This window comes from Pelmatolapia mariae, linkage group LG16_19 (assembly GCF_036321145.2).
Source record: "Pelmatolapia mariae isolate MD_Pm_ZW linkage group LG16_19, Pm_UMD_F_2, whole genome shotgun sequence".
Taxonomy (NCBI): Eukaryota; Metazoa; Chordata; class Actinopteri; order Cichliformes; family Cichlidae; genus Pelmatolapia; species Pelmatolapia mariae.
This window is the reverse complement of record NC_086241.1, coordinates 58927353-58942428: the sequence shown is the minus strand read 5'-3', so window position 1 is coordinate 58942428 and position 15076 is coordinate 58927353. Positions and strand designations below refer to the sequence as shown.

Below are 15076 nucleotides of genomic sequence, written 5' to 3'. Positions count from 1 at the left end.
TGTCAAGTCAGCAGCTTTTCCCATGATTATTGTTGGGTGTACTAATTCTAAAGGGTGTTCTCATTTTCTGAGATGCATCTGTGTTTTTGTTAAGGCATTGAGAACTTCAGAATCCCTTTATCTCTTTAATACCACATTGATTCACTAGATTGCACAGCGATGACATAAACAAGTAGGAAGCTTCATTCATAATATTCAACATGTAAAATCTTGTCAGAATTTTTGATGTAAGACCTCTCATGTGCCCAACATCACTGCCCTTTCCAGTGACTGATAACTCAGCTGGGAACAGTTTCACCTGCAGGCAAAACGGATTGCTACAATAGAGGGCATTCACGTGTGACATTTAAATCTGTATCTATTGTATGGCTCCAAGTGCACCTCTATCTATCCGAATGCAAAACATAATCCATGTTTGCTACCGTACATCAAGCTTCCATGAAGTTTCTCAGGCTTGAAAACGGAATTCCTGTGTTAGGTCGACCAATTAAAAGGCCACTGATGGATTTATTTCGATGACATTATTTCCGGAATGTCATACATGACCTCTGGTCCCGAAGAAGTCCTTTTGCTATCCTTACAGTCTTCTCTTCCAGTCCTGTTCCGTCCGACTGCCACTTATGTTATCAAGCAACATTCTGCTTCACCTCTGCTCATGCCTTTTTAAAATTTCAGTCCTGGATGCTTATTTTTAGCTCACGAGGAAGGCCCCAAAGTAGTTTGCCCTACCGTCCATCTCTATGACACTAGCATTGCTAACAGTAATGAAGAGGCGATCTGCAGGCTGTAGAAAGGCAGTGCCAGCCTGATGCAGAGAGAAGAGGCCAGGCTCCTGACCCCGAGGCCAGCAGACACTCCTAAACGATTTCATCAGTAAGATAGGTGCCGTGTAGGAACTCATCTGTGGGCCACACCAAAAGAAAAAAAAGAAGAAAAAAAAGAAGAAAAACGTGAATAAAGCATGGCATTATATATCAGCACATTTCACTGATTTGTAAGCGTTCTACCTTTCGGTTTAAATTCACAGGCAAAAGTAGCTGTACTGACTTCATTTCATTTTATCCTGATTGACACTGAGGTTATTTAAACCAACTCAAGCTCAAAGGAAATCCTGTAAGGATATATGCATCTCAAACAAGAGCAAAGTAACTTAACACTTGAAGGCTGTGAATGTTCTTTAATGTATTTGAAAGAAAAAGGAAGTGTGTACTTTTAAGAAGCCTTAAAGGACACAACACTAATTAAATGCCACGGAGGGACAGAGATATAGATATTGGAAGAAAACTATGTAATATGGTTAATGATTTCTTGGATTAAAAGGTTTAGCTGCCTTTTTAATTCCATCTCTCACTTGAACATCATGAAACAATATTTATTCGCTAAAACACTAATAGCATAATTTCTAATTATAGCTATAGCTAACCATCTCCACCAGTTATCCTTTAATAAGTAAAAAAGCTTTGACCTTCTTGTAGATATACTGGGCAAGCTGAGCTCCTTGCTCCTCTCTTGTTTCCCCGTCCATCTCCCCCATGGAGGGGAGTTTGAAGTAGGTCTGGGCGTAGATGTAGTAGAGGCCTGCTCTGGGCACCAGCAGCTCTCCTCCTCTCAGCTCTATGTTCTGCAAGAAGGACAGGCCTCTCTGGCCTTCCCACTCTCTGATGCGCTCTCCCAGGTACCCCTTGCTGCTCCGTAAACCTGGAACAGCCACACGCGCATACAGAAAGTAAGACATAGTATATATGCATAGAAAAATCACTGAAATACAAAAACATTTAAAGCTTCAAGACTGAGTTTTATTAAACACTGTTAAAACAGTAACAGCTAACCAAATTATAAATAAATGTTCATGACATGTACAGTGGGTAAGTAATGTTTACAGATGTGCCCACAGACCCGCAGCTATACACAACTGCTTCTCTAATAGATTAAAATAATGTTCAGCCATGTATTGGTGCTGCATACTGTGGAAGAATTATTTTTTCCTCTAACATGGTGCCTAATCTAGAACTACTAAACCACTATTCAATAAATTAGACTGTCAAATAAGTCGTGCATCAGTCAGACACTGGCACCACATCAGGACAAGAGGTTTATTAGAATGTGAACATATTTGACTGGCTCCCTCTAGTGGTAGCATGGAAAAAAAATAAGACAAAGTAATGCATGCTCCTAGCCTGTTTCCCCGTCCTCCCCACTTATTTACTGCGGCGATGTTGTTCAGCACATTTATTAACATAAAGACCACACCGGCTTTAATGCACCTTGCCGACCTAACATGCAAAAGTCCCTGGGTGGGCTGCATCTGGCGTAAAAGTCCCTGCCAAATCAAATACATGCAGATTCCTCCACTGTGGTTGAAAAAAGAAGACGAGCTCGCCATTTTTAAAGTTGCTTTTTTGAAGAGTCACAATGAAGGTACAAATGTGATTCTACACATAGTACCTTTAAAGTGAATTCCTTTCACATGCTTCAAAGCTTTCCTTTTACATGCTGTTCCTCTCAGCGGGTCTGTGTACACTGGATCAATAGTCCATTGCATACAATGCTTGGAAAGTATCTACGTAGGCAATATATGAGCTTTTTTTCTTTTTCATTTCCCAGACAAAGACTAATGACTCATCTCAAAGACACCATAGGAAACTCCAGGGTATGAGAGAGCGGTTGTACAGACATGTAGGGTGTGAGGAGGTAACAAAATCTGAAAGGAGCCTCGGAAGCCTGGAAGCAAAATTCCTAACCTATGGCCTTGAAAAGGTAAAGCAGTGTGCACACGTGTTATGTGTTTCAGGTGTTTGTTATGCATTTCAGAATCAAATGTAACTGATAAAATGATCCTCACTCTCTGAATTTGGAGGCTCTACTGATGAGACAACACCGGTCACATGTGCACCAACTTTGGGAAGAGAGACCCCTGTGAAAAATGAAGCAGAATACACACACATCCACACGGGACATTTTCAGTGTAAGAAGCCATGCATGACAGTGTGATTGACATTGAATGGTATGGTTCTTACTTCTCTTGGGAGTAGGTGTCTGGAATCCCTCAGCAATCTTCTGACAAAAAACAAACAAACAGAGGAATAATAAGAGAAGTGGAAGTAAAAGAGATTTACCAGTTATTTAAAATATAAAGAAACATAAAATCACTAAACTAACTCAATCAGAATCAGCAAGGAAGTCACCACCGTGAACCCCTCGGTACCCAGTCTGCTTTAACCCAGCTGTGATGGCAGATTTCCTTTTTAAGGATCAGACTTCCAAAAGTGAACGATCAAAATAGTTAAATTAGAACTAACCAACTCTATCAAATTTCAGCTGAACAAAGATCAATAAAAACCTTCTTTAAGTAGTAGTGGACCTGTTGCGTGACCTGCCAGCAGGGGTCGCTCTTCTTTTCTGCCGCGTCCAGGAAGTTCAGATTTGGGTTTACAAGACAGGACATGCTGCTCCTGGAAAAACTCTCCTGCATCTATGAGGGTAAAACAACAAGTAAAACAGGGTGAAACTAATCAGACACATGTGCAAATTCTTCTTACCTACTAACTGATCTGTAAATATAAAAGTTGAGGCACTGGTTATTAGGTTACATGTTCTCCCGGTGGAAGTGTCTGTGGCATAACCATCATTGATATAACATGGACTGCGCACATTGGCTTCAAAATACCTGCTTTGGATGCAGGTCCATGAGGTGAACAACAGTGCTTTGAAGGCTTTTAAAAAAAATTAACAGCTTTAAGTCTGCTGTAATCACCATAAGACATGCTACGTGTGTATGTGCGTGCTTGACAATTTGCTGGAAATATCATTACAACGAAAAACATAATGTCAGCAGGCTGTCCTTGCGCCACAGGTGTGTCTGAGCGGAGACGTGTGTGTGATTCTCGTGATTATGATATTTTAGAGGCGTTTTCAGCTCGTCACAATACCCGTCTCTGAAATGCGTTGCTTTAGGGTGTCACAACCCATTTCCTCCAATTGTTTAATGTTATCTCGCCCCAACTTTCTCCGCTCTCATTGTCCGGCGCTGGGTGCAGAAATTCCCGCAGGGATTATTACAGGAATTTTAGGAGTAACCTAAATAACCTTTCTAAATTTCTCTTTAAAAAGTATATATTCCTAGCGCATTTATTTCTATTCCTTGTTTATTTCTGAGGCAATAAAATGAAAGTGGTAAAGCAGTTTTAATGTTTATCTGACTATATCCGCCTGTCCGCTGTCCACAGGTCATTTGGAGTTCATATTTTAATATGCAGTTCCTCTGTCCTCGATCATACTTATCTTACAGGTATGAGCCGCATGCCACAATGAAGATCTGTGTTCTTAGTAAGCTTAGCTTGTTCCCATGAAGTATGTCAGGACACCATGTTTCACGCCTCTCACTCACTCTCACGCGTTCCACGCAAACCAAACGCATTTCTTACCGTGTTCAGGACTTTGTTGAAGTACATAAAACTGACGGCGACCGCGATGGTCTGGAGGAGGACTGCTGCGAGTAAGACGAGCCCCAGACTCTGGACAGAAACGGACATGGCCATATCACACAACGACTGAATTCACCAAGTGCTAGAAAAAACTTAAGGATCAAGAAAGCGCGTGAGAGTGGCAGATCAAGCTCTGTTGCATTTCTTCTATGTAGGACAGAGAGAGAGAGAGAGAGGGAGGAAAAGTGTGCAGGCGTCTGTAGGTGGAGCAGAAGGGAGGTATGGAGCATTACAACAGCCTCAAGATGTCACTGTTATTAGATAGAAAGGGGCAGGGAGCTGCTGCACATGCAACTTTAGGATGCCTTCAGTCAGTGTCGGAAATGTCAAAACTTGCTTCCTTTTTTAAATAAAATCTCCCTTTTGTCCCACTTCAGACATTTTTTTGCTACTAATAAAGTCACGTACTGTTATATTATGATATAATAAAGAAGATCACAATCACAGACAGAAAAGTATGTATATGCTTAAACCATATAAAACTATATGCAATCTTGAATTAGTTCAAAATAGTGCCTAAAATCTCCTTCTTTGTATGACTCAGAATAGCTTTACGACATTTAATCCCAGTGTCCTCAACTTCACCCATATTTCACAACTCAATAAATCTGTCATTGTGTCCAAGAAGCAACTAATCAGTGCATTTTTACAACTTAATTCCCCAAATGTGGGGATAATCGAGGACAACATGAAGGCCCTGGAAACAGTCAGTGGTAACATGTGTTGTGGTTTATGTAGCCATGAAGCAATTTTGTTTTGTCTCTCTTTTATGATAGAAATAAGTTATCTTGGTGTCTAACTGTTAAACAGCTGCAGGTGAAGTCAGTTAAGGAACCTTGGTTTGCAGTTATCCTCTTGGCATTGCTTGGGTGTTGCTTGATGAAGGAAATAATGCGGTTATTGTTAAAACATGTGCGGTATGTCACATGTGCACTTGTATGTGTCGCAAGTAAGAGACTGTGCAAAGCAAATCAAAGCAGCAATAGGCTAACACTGTGAGGAAGTTTTGGATAGAAGTACTGTGCAGGTAGCAGATCATCAGCATCTGAAAGTAATCTCCTTCCTGCTATTGTGTGGTGATCTGAGAGACTTCTATTTGATTAGTGCTGAATGACCTGCCATTTTTAGGGCTTCTGCGTACTCACATAGTATTTGTCACAGGGGAGTGATTTAATCGGGAGAATTTAACCTTGAGTGGTTCCCGTGCTTTCATTCCATCACCTCTAACCCTTGCTCTATTGTCAGTGTCAGGAAGTGAAAGTGGGGCTGAAGGAGTTCACAGCTCCAGGATGTGAGTGACCCTCCCAACAATCAAACGCTGAGGGAAAACATGCAAAGCGCATTCAAAGCCGCACGCATGTAACTTTAATCTTCACACGTTTAGCACATCACTGAATATTTCCCAGCAGGTTCACTAAAGCAGGCAGCACCAAAGTACATTAAAAATGTACTCAGAAGTTTAAATGAGGATCGCAGCAGAGATTAAAATATCAAAAATGCGGAAGGCAGAGTAAAGACTAATGTGTTCCCTTTAGTCAGGTAATTCCCAGGCTTGTCAGAGAGAATGAATGGAAAAGGTGAGTGATACCTGAAGACTATTTGGCCTCAGGCAAGCCAGATGACACCCTGAGAGACATACCTGTCAACACTTCAACAGCAAACATGCATTTAAACATGCATTTTTATCAGCCTTTTTTCCATTTGTCTTATTGTTATTTCTTCTCCTTACCTTGAGACATTTGGTGACCTTTGACCTGTGTCAGCTATTTTCTCATGCAAGTCTTGGCTAGCTTTAATCCTCTAGCAATTCGATGCCTAAAGGAATAGTCAGACATTGTGGGAAATATGCCAGTTTTCTTTAATGAGTGTAATCAGTGGTTTCACCTTCTTGTGATCCCTCTGTATTTCTTCATGAAGGTAACTCTTGAGTGTAGACTTGGACAATGATACATCTACTTCCTCCAGCGTGATCCTGACTTGGTTAGATGGTGGGAAGGAGTTTTTCTTAACCAAAGAAAGAATTCAGCAATAATCCACTTAAGCTGTCTTCCTGGTCTTTTAGTGTTGTTGGTGGGGACAACTAAGCAGTAGAGTTTGCACAAACCAAACACTAATAAGAACTAATCACTGTGCAATCGACTGACAATAGTTGAAATACTGTGACATTTGGCTGCTATATCTCATTAATGAGTATATTTAATTGCTTATTTTGTGTATTTATATATGTATTATATGCTATATTTATGCTTATATTAATATTCAAGGCATATGAACAAGGAACTTGCTTTATCTGATCATGTAAATGTTTGTCAGTCAATTTTCTACTTCTGAAAAGCTCAACAATTAATGATCATGTGGAAGATGTATATTTATGTATGTGTATTTATATATACTTGTACTTACTAACCTAATTTATATATGTTACACTTCAACTATTGTATTTTTTAGTCAGCTATTTATATGACATTTGTTGCTGTATAGTTAATTAATTTGCTCATTTGGATGTAATTAATTACTGGTATATTTTATTATATACTACCCAACGGTAAAGGTTAAATCAGGGACCTTATTTGTATTTACTGTTTTGGTAATTTAAGAGATTTACTATAAAGGAAAAGCATATAGCATATATCCTTTCTTAGTAACCAAATTTAAAAGATATTTGATTGTAACCCTTACATTCATTTATAGTCATAGTGATAGTGAATTGCATGTTAATCTGTGTATCAGCTCTGTGTCTTTGTTCTTATATTTAGATGCAGTAGGTTCTTGTGAGGGAAACACCTTTCTACGGAAGCCAGCTAAATTGCTGGTGTCTCGATGCATTGTTCGACACTTTGTCTTCTGAGCAGCTGTAGTCCTCAGATGGGAATTTAGGGAGATTCCATGACTTCACTGAGAGGAACGCAGGGAGGAGAAGCCTCAGGGGAGGGACAAGACAAGTAGAGTGCAGAAGGGAGTAGATGGAGTGTATCTTTTAAATCTATAAGTCTTCTGGGTATTTAAGCTTTGCTTCGGAGCTTTGCCCCATTGTTCTCATAACTGTCACAGTTTTATAACACCATCTATTCCTCATAGAGAGACAGATGTTTTTGATTTCCATATTAACTAGTAGGTTCCATTTGAGGTATTTTAAGTTCAAATCCAGATGATTTTATTCAATAAATGTTTGGGAACTGTTTATGGTCAAAATTTATTCAGCAATGCTATTTTCCTTTAAAAAAAATTGTCATCCGACCAAACAAATGAGTAACATCATGTTAAATAGGTGCCACTACAGAAGAGAAAGATAGTCTTGTAGTCCAGCAGGGGGCAGGATTACACTGATTATTAGGGCTGTAACAAATTATTTGTGTGGCCACCCAAAATATTCACTCAGTTCTCTTGAAACTAATTAAGATGTGTGCATATGTCGTCTTACTGCTTGTATTAATCGCACGTCTGGATAAATGAAGAGGCTGTGTCACGAGCGGCGTCTAGTATAAAATCTTTCCCAAATCAGACACATGGATCCAGACAAGAGATGGCGCAAGAGGCAGAGAGATTTTAAGATTTTGCTGGAGGGACAGGATTAGAGGTTAGTATGTCAGAGGAGCATCTGAGGTTCAGTCTGGAGGCAAAGTAAGAGAGGCAAGGCTGAGATGGTCTGGAGATATGTAGAGGAGGGATAGTGGATAAATGGGGCAAAGAATGCTGAAGATGCAGCTGCCAGGCAGGGGAAAAGAGGACATCCACAAACCTTAGTCTATCCCAAAAGCAGGGTACACCCTGGACAGATCGCCAGTCTGTGGCAGGGCCAAGCTATCTCTTAAAGTACAGAATATTATATGAGTATGTAGACTGGTTGACCATTCACATAATATTTGTGATTTCCAGCTTATAGTTTTGCCAAAAGGAAACACAATGAGTACATTTAGTCAACCTGATAATGCCCCATGTTCAACAGAGAAGTTTTTTTTTTATTATATATATATATATATTTTTTGGGGTTTTCTGCAATAATCAGTGCAGATCAGTCCAATGATCAGAACTTATGTAACTCAAGCTGAACATTAAGTCATCCAGAAAAACAACAAATGTGAATAATGAGACACACGGAAGGAAAATGCACCAAAATCATACTGTATTTATTGCGCATCACAGGCTGATGATGTATGCTGTAGCTGTGAGCCTTCATTTAAAAAAGAAAAAAGGTTTAAAAGAAGGAGAAAATTGGAACTTGAAGCCTGCAAATGCATTTTATATACAACAATCTGGTCAGGATCGTGATGCTATCCCTGCACCTGGCATACATGCAGCTGCTTTCAGTAACTGCTTCTGACAGGCAAACAAAATATCTTTCAGTCATTTATATAAAACCAATGAACTACTATAAAAATACAGGAAGATGAGTGTAAAAATAAACAGTCATCAGACTAAAAGGAAATGTGCATTTTGTTAGCGATTGTCAAGAGCCAGAATATGTTAGACATTGTGTTCTTATGGTGCAAGCTGAACTCAAGAAAGGCAGTGAATACCTACTGAATACCTTGCTACTTAGATACAGCTTTGCTTTGAACTTAATACTATGCAAGCAGGCTAATATGCACGATCAGATTAGATTTCCCTATATTCATTCTTCAGATGAACACAGTGAAATGCTCAGATTTCAAATTTGGTATAAAATACAACTGAGGCTAGAACTTTGTTAGCTTTGCAGGTATCTGACCCCAAACTTGTAGGATTCTACAAATTTATTTGGTTATGGTGATGATACAAGATCTAAATATAGCATTGTTATTATAAAGTATTGTGAGGGGAACATGACCATCTATACAAAATACCTTAAATATTAATATTTAAGGAGACAGTTCATTCAAAACCCAAAAAGTCAACCCCATAAAATTGCCAGACAAATTTTTATCGTTTGGGGTGCATGACAGTTTAAAAATTCATGGCAGTCATTTTGATAGTCATTGAGCAACTTCAATATGAATAAAAGCGGCAGATCTACTGTATACCAGCCAACAGGGTAAAATACTGAGCACTGCTGAAACTGCTGACCTGACCTCAGCTGTTTTTAGTGAGAGGGGAAAAAAACACCACAATTCAAATGATTGTTTTCGACTTTGGGACCTAACTTGTGATGCTTTTGTTTTAATAGTGGAGTATAAATTAAAAAGGTCTTGTGACATTTATTACTCATGTGTTTTTTGTGTCGCTACAAAACAGCACATGCACGATCCTTCTTATTGGAAACAGCCGATAAATGAATCCATTTAAGCAAAGCTATTGGCTGTCAAAGCACTTTAATGAATTTATAAAGTATCTTTATTAGTTGGTGACAGTGTTAGCTATGCTGATGTTGCCAGCAGATTAGACTGGTTCTAAGTATCATAAAAACTTCACATGTACTGAGCGTGTGCAGGTACACAAGGGCCCTGAGCTTAGATGTCAGATTTTTAAACAAAGAGTACATTTACTAGGCCTTCAGCCAAGCCTGTGATTCACAAAGAAAAGGGCTTCTAACCATTACTCACTTGCAAAAACACACATACACAATTCTACAGGTTGTTCTGCAGCCAGTTGAGGTAACCCCTGAGTGCCCTCTTCCCAACATCAAATTCCAGTGGCCAGGATGTTAAACTGAAACATCCATGGAAGCCATCCTCATAGTGGTCGCTGGTAACAGCGACCCCTGCATCCTGTAAGCGGCGGGCATACATCAGCCCATCATCCCTCAACACGTCATGCTCACATGTTAGAATGTATGCACGAGGGCATTTTGCCAACACTTCTGGCCCAGCCAGCAGTGGTACCGCCCGCACATCAAGCAGGCCTGGCACCTTCTTCAGAAACCCCTCAGAGCCCTTTTCCACAATGACATGCTTGTAGTTCTTCTTGTACTTCTGAGTAAGTAGCACATTCCAGTCAAGTCTTGACCTCAGCTCTGGGGTGAGTGAAGAGTGTTGCAAAGCGCTGTGGTTGTTCACTAAAAACTCGGGCATAAGAGAAAGGTCAATGTTCAGATACTGCAGCCAGAACTGGATCATGTTGGTCCGGTAAAGGACGGGGATGTATTGGTTCTGCAAATAGGAGGGTGTATTGAAATCCAAAGCCTGGAGCACTGGATAGATCAAAGCTTGGACACTGAATTTCACACTCATGCTGTCATCTACAGAAATCTGAAAAAACAAACACACAATATGAGTAATGGCTGTGTACATTGCAATGCAGACTGTGTGGTGATGTCAAATGGTTGGTTCTTTCCTTTTCCTTACAGCAAGATGAACGTGTGTTTTTCTTTCTTCTTTCAACTCTAAATTACAACCAACAACAACGTGGTGTTGGACTTTTTTTCATATGTTGCATATTAGAGCCACTTAGTTCAATTTAATTCAGTTTGTTTATACAGTCGCCTCAAGGCACTTTATATTGTAAGGTAGACCCTACAATAATACATACAGAAAAAAAAACAACAATCACATGACCCCCCATGGGCAAGCACTTTGGTGACAGTGGGAAGGAAAAACTCCCTTTTAACAGAAACAAACCTCCAGCAGAACCAGACTCGGCCATCTGCTGTAACCGGTTGCGGTGAGGGGAGAAAGACAAGACATGGTGTGGAACAGCTTTGTAAACATAGCTTTGCAATGCAACTAATTTACAGTGCTGTGAAATAGCATGTGCCCACATCCTGTTTTCAACTAGTTCTGTGTGAAAAAACAATGCTCCTCCCTTGTTAAATAATTAATTAAATATCATGGATAACTTTTTATAGAAAGCTGAGTTCAATTTCACCAGCCACACTCGGCTGCCAGACCTGTTGAATCAGACGAAATTACTTTAATAGAACCTGTCTGAGGTGAAGGGTTTTGAAGCCATTTCTAATTCTTTGGTGTTCCAGCAAACCATTGTGAGATCCATTATTATATTAGTGGTGAGCCTTCCCAGGAGTGGACACCTTGCCAAAATTACTCGAATAGTGTATCGCCAACTCATTCAGGAGGTCACAAAATAACCAGAACAACATCCAATGCCCTGCGAGCTTCACTTGTATCAGTTAAGGTCAGAGTTCATGATTCAACAATAAGACTGAGCAAAAACGGCCTCCACAGTTGAGTTCCAAGGTTATAACCACTGCTGACCAAAAACAAACGCAAACATGGTGGTGGTAGTCTGATATTCTAGGGCTGCTTTGCTGCTTCAGGACCTGGATGACTGCCATAACTGATGGAACCATGAATTCTGTTTTCTGCCAGGAGAATGTCTGGCTATCAGTTTGTGCACTGAAGCTCAAGTTCACTTAGATTTACAGCATGACAATGATCTTGAACACACCAGGAAGTTCACCTCTGAATGGCTCAAAAAAGTAAGATTTTGCATCGGCCTGGTCGACTTAAATCCAATGGAGATGCTTTGGCATGAACTTAATCAGGCTGCTCGCGTTTGAAAACCATTCGAAACGGCTGGATTAAAACAATGCTGCAAAGAAGAGTGAGACAAAATTCCTCCACAGCAACTTTTTCCCTTAATAAATTAAAATCATGATTCAAAAACTGCATTTTGTATTACCTTGGGTTATTTTTGTCTAGTATTAAAAACTGTCTGATCATTTAAAACATCTAAGAATGATAAATGTGGAAAAACAAAGAAATCAGGATATATGTCATGATCCAGAGCATTATACTAGCAGTCGTGGAAGGCATTTTATGAATTAAAACATTTGGCATTTGAGCTTGATATATACATTCTTGCATGCGTGCAGAAAATAGCCTTTCCGTTTACCTCCTGAGCAACTGCAGCAGCAAGGTTTCCTCCAGCGCTGTCACCTGCCACAGCCACACGATCTGGGTCAATAGAATACTTGGCAAGAACCTCTGGAGACAAGAAGTGTTTGGCAGCAGTAAGACAGTCTAAATATGGCACTGGAAAGTGCACATCTGGATACAGACGATACCTACACACACAGAGGGTTCAGATGTAATTTACTAGAGGTTTAGAAAGCTTTGGAGTATATAATTAAAGGGACACTCCACTGATGTTGTGAATGGAGAATACAGTTTTGCAAGAGGAAACACACTTACTCAACAGAGACCACAACAGTATTCAGCTCATCTGACACCACTCGGTTGGTAATATCATATGGCCCCTTCTCTGAGGAATTGAAAGAGTGAGAGACAGAGAAAGATGGAAAAGAAGACGTTCAGGGATTATGCAAACTGAAATTTAAACGTGGGGTAAAAAACATCTGTACAAGCTCAAACACTATATAAACTCCTCTGTTTGATCTGGACAAAAATCTTTTATTTCAAGGCAGTTAAAGATAAAACACTGCAGTATATAGACAATAACAGATTGATAAGGTTAGATATATGCCTATTGTGTTATTGACACTTAAGAAACTTTGCACCTAAAAAGCAAAGATAGCTGTAATTATCACAAGTAATGTCTCAAAGTCTACGATTCTTTTTAAAGTAGGCATATTATTTTTATTTCTAACTAGAGAAAGCAATTAGAGACTCACTGGTGGTGCCGAAGGCCCAGCCACCTCCGTGGAAATACATCAACCCTCTCCTCAGATGACCCTCCCCTCCAGCTGGGGGCTCGTAAACTCGCACTGGGATGCCAGCGAAAGAGATGTCGCTGACCTTCACACCTGGAACGACCCCTGCACTGGACTCAGAACTCAGAAATTCCTTCAATATTCCTTCAAAGCCAAATGTGAACTGCCTGACCGATCTAATGTGATGGTCAAATCCCAGCCATTGCTTTAAAGAGGCCTGGAGACAAGAGTAAACCAAACTCCAGCTCAAACCCCTTGATTGGTTCTTGTTTGTTTCAGGACACACATTAAGAATTTAATATATAGATTGAAAGGAAATTAGTGGAAACAACACAAAGTCGTAGGGAATTTGGCAAAAGGCAAAATGTAGTCATCTCTTGGCAGGATTTTGAGACACAATTTCTCACAGTCACCTTTCTCCTCCTACACTGTGCATTACTGATATGTCTGCCCTTTCCCTCACTCAGAGTGTCTCAACAGCAGTGCTGAAGACACTGAGGTACAGCCAGTCGGGCTGTCACATGTGCAGATATCACATTTTCATTTTAATGAAGAATAAAGTCAGTTTCTGTTATGCATAAGCAAACTGTTCACTAGTGGGTTTTAAAACTATTTAACAATATCACTCACACTTGAGCACGTTCTTGTGCAAAACATTTGCTGTAGAAACAATGAAGCAATGCAAAATTAATATTAGTGACGTTTTCTTAAACAGTGTCCTCAAACTAGATGCTAATGACTGTTTTAAATCTTACAAAATAACACAATAAGTCCAGATTTTTTGTGAAATTCTCGCTCTGAGGATTAGTCTCGGCCAGCGTGCTAATAATTAACGGATAGTTTCTTGCCATCTATTATCTACCACTTTCAAAATGTAGAACACAGGTGAGGGTGTAAAGTTCACGATCCCCTCACAGCGCCAAAATAAAAGTCTCAATAACTTTTGAAATCACACAGTGGGATTACTAAATGAGCTCTTTCACAGACTTGGTGCATTTCAACCCTGCTGTGAAATCAGATTTCATGACACAAGCATGAAAAGACCTCTGGATTTCTGGTCATCCAGTAAAACTAAAAATTGGACTATAGATACCTTAAATCCATGACATCCGTATTTATTTCAGCAGCATATCATTTTGCACTGTTACACTGAATATCAACACCAAACAGCATATTCTAGCAAAGAAAGATGGTACTTTTTTTCTTTTACAAATAAACACAAGGTTCAAAGTCCAAGTCTGTGTTTGAGTGTGTTGTGTACAGAGCATGTTTTTAATAATGCAAGCTTTTCAAACATACAGTTCATGCAGCCAACCTGTAATAACACATTTAATTAAAACTTTGCACATAGAAAAGTCAAGATTCCGTCTAATGCGATCCTTCTCATTCGTCTCTTTTTGATGCCTTACGTGCACCAGCTTTTCTTCACAGTGAAAACATCTACTCTCTTACCACATGAAATGCTGTCCTTAAATAAGCATCCAGCACCATCAACTTCCACGGCTGCTGAATGGCATCAGGCAGCGGGATGTAAATATAATAAGCAAGTGCCAGCGTTAATGACACAGTAAGCAGGAGTGACAGCAGCCTCATCTCGCAGCTGTAGGATGATGTTTCTTCAGTTACTGACTGGGCGGAAGACTGAGACAGACCTGGCCGCCTCAAGCTGTCTGATTCTTAATTTGTCACTGGCGCTTGGCACTAGAATACGTGGGCAATTAAGCACTTCCGCTGGAAATCTTCAAAATAAACCTAAATTTTGAAAGTGACGTTTCTTTTAAAAATAAAACGTTTAGAATAAATCTATTTTAGTCACATAACTTTGGAAATGGGAAAACATGAAATAGCCGTGGCTTCATCTGGTCATACGTAGGCTGGTCGTATGAAAAATAAAACAAATAAACTAAAAAAAACAACAAAACAAAACAAAATACATTGAGGTAAAATCCAGCCTAGTAAAAATAAGGTATCACAGTATTTTTATTACGCGATTCGCATGACTGGATTAGGGCTTTTATTTTGAAAGCTGAGTGAAAACAGCAACGAG

The 15076-nt window shown here is 39.7% G+C and overlaps 2 protein-coding genes across 4 annotated transcripts; both read right to left on the bottom strand.

Moving 5' to 3' along the window:
- Positions 1-684: 684 nt before the first annotated feature.
- On the bottom strand, positions 685-4688 carry LOC134644933 (tumor necrosis factor ligand superfamily member 10-like). 3 transcript variants are annotated; one of them, XM_063498123.1, is made up of 6 exons: positions 4425-4688; positions 3341-3472; positions 3018-3057; positions 2843-2914; positions 1466-1698; positions 685-901 (listed from the first exon to the last, which is right to left on the bottom strand). In XM_063498123.1, the coding sequence occupies exons 1-6, from the start codon at positions 4536-4538 to the stop codon at positions 692-694; spliced, it is 801 nt and encodes a 266-aa protein (XP_063354193.1). In that variant the 5' UTR covers positions 4539-4688; the 3' UTR covers positions 685-691. The 3 variants fall into 3 exon arrangements, with proteins under 3 accessions (XP_063354193.1, XP_063354194.1, XP_063354195.1); XM_063498124.1 differs by having other exon boundaries at positions 3018-3054; XM_063498125.1 differs by having other exon boundaries at positions 3018-3054; positions 3362-3472.
- Positions 4689-8590: 3902 nt separating this feature from the next.
- On the bottom strand, positions 8591-14689 carry LOC134644941 (neutral cholesterol ester hydrolase 1-like). Its single transcript, XM_063498134.1, has 5 exons — positions 14482-14689; positions 12991-13246; positions 12551-12620; positions 12252-12423; positions 8591-10648 (listed from the first exon to the last, which is right to left on the bottom strand). The coding sequence occupies exons 1-5, from the start codon at positions 14620-14622 to the stop codon at positions 10028-10030; spliced, it is 1260 nt and encodes a 419-aa protein (XP_063354204.1). The 5' UTR covers positions 14623-14689; the 3' UTR covers positions 8591-10027.
- Between the last annotated feature and the right edge of the window lie 387 nt (positions 14690-15076).